Genomic DNA, 6,011 nt, shown 5'->3' with positions numbered 1-6,011 from the left:
TGTGAGCCAAGGTTGGGTGTGCACAGGTAGGCCATGGGAGAAACAAGAAATTTGAAGGCCTGAAGATAGCACCTGCCTGAGTCTAGTGTGGGCAAGGGGTCTCTACACCTGGCAGCAAGTACTTGTCTCCCACACAGGTCTCTGAATAGGGGTATGTTTCCATTTTCTGCACCACAGAGTGAGGAGTGGGTGAGAGGGTGTGTGTTTCTAAAACTCCTCCTCCCTTTAACCTGTACCATTTATGTCTGTGTCTGGTGGGGACTGGAACATTGCAAGTTGAGTGGGGAACTCTAGGTAAAATAAAGCATCCATTTCCTACCTCCCTCAGCAGATGCCTGTCTGGACTCCTCCCCTCTCTGGCCTCTCCTGTGACTGCTGGGGTCAACCTCTGTGGCTTTTGTATTTTCTGCAGAGAGGGAGAACGAAATGTTGGGTCCCATCTAGGAACTCTAAGCGGTCTGAGAACTCTAAGCGGTCTGCAGCCAGTCATACAGTTCCCTTCAGCTAACCAAATCAAAAGGCCAAGAAAGAAACACTGGTGAATGGCCTACCTGGCTCAGGGGCTGCAAGGCCTCAATGATTCAAGGAGGGGGAGGAAGAGGAGGAAGAGGAAGAGGAGGAGATCTGTGCCCACCTTAACCCAGATAGGGGACACACATAGCTCATCTCCAAATCCCACCCCACCCCACCCCACCAAACATTTGCCCTTGACACCCAAGGAAACATCTCCTATGTGATGACTCCACAGATAGACACACATGTCCCCACAGACACACACACACACACACACACACACACACACACACACACGCACACACACGCACACGCCCATGCAGAGGCACAGACACCCAGGCAGGCAAATCTTTCCCTTTCTCTGTCTTTCCCTTGGTTTGAATTTTGTTCAGCCACATATGTTGTGTGTGCGTGAGGGTGGGTGGGGGAGGGGTAGACAGGGATGAGGAATGGCATGGTGCCAGCATCTACCTATGGGGCTTGGGGCCAGGGATGCCCCCCACACCCACCCTGGAAGGAGGCCTCAGCTGTCCCTTTGTGGTGGAGGGGACTCTCTTGGGGAGTGGCAGTAAGCACTGAGGTCCCTTCTCCACACCCCAGGGTCCGGTCCTGACCCACCTTAGGGACCTGGAGACAGGGAAATGGACAGATCAAGACCCTGAATTGGCCCAGCACCACAAACCGCCAATTCCCAGACTTGCCACCCCATTGTTCCCATGTGGGGGGCTCTATATCTGGGGGGGGGCAAATCCTCCCACCTCCCTCTCAATCTCTGCTTTTCCTGCGTTGGGCGGGGAGGGGAGGGCGGCAGAGATATTTATTTATTTCCTTTATTTATTTAATTTTTTTTTTTTTTGGAGTAGAGAGTGACAGATGGCGGCGGGTCCCGGGGGAGCCGGCTCTCCCCCAATGCAGACGCATGCCAATCACCGTCTCTCATGTGATAGCTGCTGCCCGTGACGTGCCAAGCCCATATGGCCTGGCATAGAGGCTGGTACCCCGCCTGGTAGAGATGCCACACTCGCTCAGCGGCTCGCATGGCGCTCTGAAGACGCCGGCGCCCGCCGCCTTGAGGAACCGCTGCCCCCGCTCCCTGAAGATGGGGGAACAATGAAATAAGCGAGAAGATTCCTCTTCTCCCCCCTCTCTCTCTTGCCCCCCTCCCCCTCCCCTCCCCTCTCCCCTTGACTCCTCTCTGAGGTAAGTTGTCCGAGAGGGAGCTAGATCTGACCTGCTATTGGGGGGGGGGGGCGCTGCTTCGGACATGGAAGTTCCCCCCGGTTCTCCTATTCCTGGGACCCTACCCCCTTACGGGGTGGGCAGCAGGGGCGCCCCAGGTTTTCTCTCCCATTGGGGCCGCAGCTTAAGGGGCTGCGGAGGGAGATAGTATGCCTAGGATGAGCCTGGGGGTGGGGGGAAGGGTCATGAGGCGCGCAATGACTGTCCCGAAGGAACCTGCGACCTTTCCCCACCACCAAAAAAGATAAGCAAACAAATAAATTTGGATTTTCCCCCATGGATCTCAAAATACAACGAGATCTGTAGAGACGTGTGGGAGGGAGGGAGTTTGAAGAGGGGAAGAGGGTCCCTGACCGCAAGGGAGACGAACAGGGTTCGCTTTGGGGTCTCCTCCCCACGCCCGGCTTCTTCAGTCCCCGCCACCCGGAGCCGGCTCCGGGAGACCCGTACACAGCAGCTAGAGAGGAGCCGGTGCTCCCGCGTCTGGAATTGGGGCTGCGGGGGTGGGGGCCGGGCCGGGGGCGGCGCGCGGCCAACTTGCAAATTGGATTAGGGAGCGTGGGGGTGAGAGGCACCGGAGGGCTTGGGGAGTCAGGCCGAGGGGCCGGGACCGTGGAGAGGAGAAGCCGGGCAGCTGTCCCCACGGCGGCCGCCCAGCTTCTCTCCATCACCGGGAGAGAGCTGGCGTTCGGGCGAGAGCACCGCCTCCCGGGAAGAGGGACCTGGTCCGGTCCCTGAATCCCCCACCCGGCCACGCTCTCTGGGACCCCGACACCGGCCGGGAGCAGCTTCCTTCCCAGCCAGGGACGGAACGGGGAACCCGGATCCCGGGCGAGGGCCTGGGCCGCGGTCCCCCACCGGCAGCCGGGCAGGGCTGGGCCGGCTCTGGGCGGGGCAGCGGGAGGTAGTGGGCATCGGGGGTCCCCTGAGCTGGAGCGCACACGGAGACTTAGGGGGTGGCGGCGGGTTGAGGGGCCGTGGTGACCCCGGAGCGCCTCTCACTCTGTGCTGTCTGTCTCCCCGCCCCCGGGGCGCCCTCAGGCACCATGCTGACCCGCCTGTTCAGCGAGCCCGGCCTCCTCTCGGACGTGCCCAAGTTCGCCAGCTGGGGCGACGGCGACGACGACGAGCCGAGAAGCGACAAGGGCGACGCGCCGCCGCAGCCTCCTCCTGCTCCCGGGTCGGGGGCTCCAGGACCCGCCCGGGCCGCCAAGCCAGTGTCTCTTCGTGGAGGAGAAGAGGTCCCCGAACCCACGTTGGCTGAGGTCAAGGAGGAAGGAGAGCTGGGCGGTGAGGAGGAGGAGGAAGAGGAGGAGGAGGAAGGACTGGACGAGGCGGAAGGCGAGAGGCCCAAGAAGCGCGGCCCGAAGAAACGCAAGATGACCAAGGCGCGCCTGGAGCGCTCCAAGCTGCGGCGACAGAAGGCCAACGCGCGGGAGCGCAACCGCATGCACGACCTGAACGCGGCGCTGGACAACCTGCGCAAGGTGGTGCCCTGCTACTCCAAGACGCAGAAGCTGTCCAAGATCGAGACGCTGCGCCTGGCCAAGAACTACATCTGGGCTCTCTCGGAGATCTTGCGCTCCGGGAAGCGGCCGGATCTGGTGTCCTACGTGCAGACTCTGTGCAAGGGGCTGTCGCAGCCCACCACGAATCTGGTGGCCGGCTGCCTGCAGCTCAACTCTCGTAACTTCCTCACGGAGCAGGGCGCTGACGGCGCCGGCCGCTTCCACGGCTCGGGTGGCCCGTTCGCCATGCATCCGTACCCGTACCCGTGCTCGCGCCTGGCAGGCGCACAGTGCCAGGCGGCTGGCGGCCTGGGCGGAGGCGCGGCGCACGCCCTGCGGACCCACGGCTACTGCGCCGCCTACGAGACGCTGTACGCGGCGGCGGGTGGCGGCGGCGCCAGCCCGGACTACAACAGCTCCGAGTACGAGGGTCCGCTCAGCCCCCCGCTCTGTCTCAACGGCAACTTCTCGCTCAAGCAGGACTCGTCCCCCGATCACGAGAAGAGCTACCACTATTCTATGCACTACTCGGCGCTGCCCGGCTCGCGGCCAGCGGGCCACGGGCTGGTCTTCGGCTCGTCGGCCGTGCGCGGGGGCGTCCACTCCGAGAATCTCTTGTCTTACGATATGCACCTTCATCACGATCGGGGCCCCATGTACGAGGAGCTCAACGCGTTTTTCCATAACTGAGACCTCGCGCCGACCCCTTTCTTTTTCTTTGCCTTTGTCCGGCTCCCTAGCCCCAGCCCTACGAGCTCAGGGGCTCCCATCGACTCTAGCGCCGGGCGCGCGGGGCGCGGGCCGCCGGTTCTGCAGCTCTCCAGAGCGGCTTGGTCTCTTACCTGTGGGTGGCCCGTCCCAGGGGCCTCGCTTGCCTCTGGGGACTCGCCTTCTCTCTCTCCCCCAGCGGGCTTCCTCCTCCCTTCTCTCTTGGAGAGCGTCTCTGGGGACCTCCCGCCAGGCCCTCCCAGGAGACTTCCACCACATTCCCAAACTTGGGTTTTCTCTCTCCACCTCCCAACAGGCCAGAAGCAGTTAGTAAGGGGCTGCTGAGTTTCGGGATAGTGTCTCCCCGACTCATGGTTACTTTAGAAAACAGACACAGGCCGAAAGAGTTGGTTGGTGTCTCTTCCTTCTCGAAGAGGCCAAAGCCAGGGCGCCCTACGCCCTCACCCCAACACGAATCTCCGCGTTTTTTAATTTTTATTTTGGTGGGAGGGGATGTGGATTGAAAGAAAAGAGAGAGGCCAAGCCAATTTGTAACTAGAACCATTTTTCCTTTTCCCTTTTTAAAAAAACAAACATACAAAAGGAAAAAAAAAAAGAAAAGAAAAAGGAAAAAAAAAAAAAGCTGAGAGGCAACGGAGGCCGAACTCAGAGTCCGGATCGGAGAGAAAACGCAGTAAGAACTTTTAGAAGCAATAAAAGGCAAATAATAATAATAAAAAAAATACTACCAATAATAATTTTTAAAAAGACACAAATATCTATGCAAGGAGGTTCTGACTGAGCCTAGCAGCCCGACCCGAGATGCTCCTCGGGTCTGCTGGCTGCCCCGCCCACGCGCGGATCTGTGCACTTTGGTGAAGTGGGGGCCCGCGCCGCCCCTCCCCCCAGTTTCTTACAATCAATGACTCGGAGATTTGGAACCCCAGTGCCACTGCCCTCCTCCCGCCCTGTCCCGTTGTGCGTCATACTGTTTTCTAAAAACCTGTTTCCAAATTTGTATGGAATGGCAAACTGTTGGGGGGGGTCGGTTTGGGGAGGGAGGGTTTGCATGAGAGACACACCACACACACCACACACACACACACATATTCACACGCACACTCACTCACACACACATACATTCACACACACACACACATACACACTCCACCGCACGTACACGCAGGCCCGCTCGACGCGGGCGTCCGGGGACAGAAGGAGCTGTCTACTGGCACCTCCTCTCCACGGGCACTCTGGTCCGTCCCCTCTTGGGGTAAGGTGGAGGAGCCCAGACCTTGTCCAGACTGTGCCTCCGTGGGAGCCAGGCTCCTGGTGATTTCTGGTGGCTGGACAGGGTTGTTTTGGCTTTTTGTTTGTTTGTTTGTTTGTTTTGGGGGAGGTTGTTTTGGATTTTTGTTGTTGCATTTGTTTTTGTTTTGTTTTGTGTTTTGGTTCTAGGCTCCTCCTGACTTTTGTCATCCAGTGAGCTGGGAAAACTGAGAGCTCCTCTGGAGGCTCCCCCACCCCCACCCCTGCAAGAGGCAACAGGTGAAGCTCCCCCCACCGGAGGCAGGGAACCAGGCACCCAAACACTTGATGCAAAAAAACAAAAAAAAAACAAAAAAACCCGCAAACCCACAGGCGATACACCCCCACACACGCAATTTTACCTTCCTCTTGTAGCGAAGATGAAACTCCTGTCGGACACCCGAAGTGCATTGCGTGTTTCTGTTGAGTTTAATGACGATTAATAAATATTTATGTAAATGAGATGCAAAGCACACCCGCTTTCTCACCATGGCATCCTTTTCCGGGTGGGGGCAAGGACTGATCTGGGGCTGGGGTGGTTGGGGCTAGGTGGAGTGAACGACTGTTCAGGGCTTTCCTAGGTGGGGTTTTCACACTACAAGACCCCCCTACACACAGTGGGCTCATGAACAGTCACACTCACTGCCCATCCTAGGCCCCACCCAGCACAAAGCACCCCTGTGTTTTCCTTACACCCGTCCAGCTCCCCCAAACACCTAAGGATCTTCTCTGAAA

General features: G+C 58.8%; 1 protein-coding gene across 1 annotated transcript; it reads left to right on the top strand.

The window, feature by feature from the left end:
- Positions 1 to 1,369: 1,369 nt before the first annotated feature.
- Neurod2 (neuronal differentiation 2) lies at positions 1,370 to 5,749 on the top strand. Its single transcript, XM_031353994.1, has 2 exons — positions 1,370 to 1,713; positions 2,794 to 5,749. The coding sequence occupies exon 2, from the start codon at positions 2,799 to 2,801 to the stop codon at positions 3,948 to 3,950; it is 1,152 nt and encodes a 383-aa protein (XP_031209854.1). The 5' UTR covers positions 1,370 to 1,713; positions 2,794 to 2,798; the 3' UTR covers positions 3,951 to 5,749.
- The last annotated feature ends 262 nt before the right edge of the window (positions 5,750 to 6,011 follow it).

Source organism: Mastomys coucha, unplaced genomic scaffold (genome assembly GCF_008632895.1).
Source record: "Mastomys coucha isolate ucsf_1 unplaced genomic scaffold, UCSF_Mcou_1 pScaffold5, whole genome shotgun sequence".
NCBI classification, from domain to species: Eukaryota; Metazoa; Chordata; class Mammalia; order Rodentia; family Muridae; genus Mastomys; species Mastomys coucha.
Note: the sequence above shows the minus strand (reverse complement) of the source record. Positions and strands in the feature narration are given on the sequence as shown.

Excerpts from the sequence above, each read along its gene's own strand:
- Neurod2 (XM_031353994.1), top strand. The coding sequence starts at position 2,799 with ATGCTGACCCGCCTGTTCAGCGAGCCCGGCCTCCTCTCGGACGTGCCC.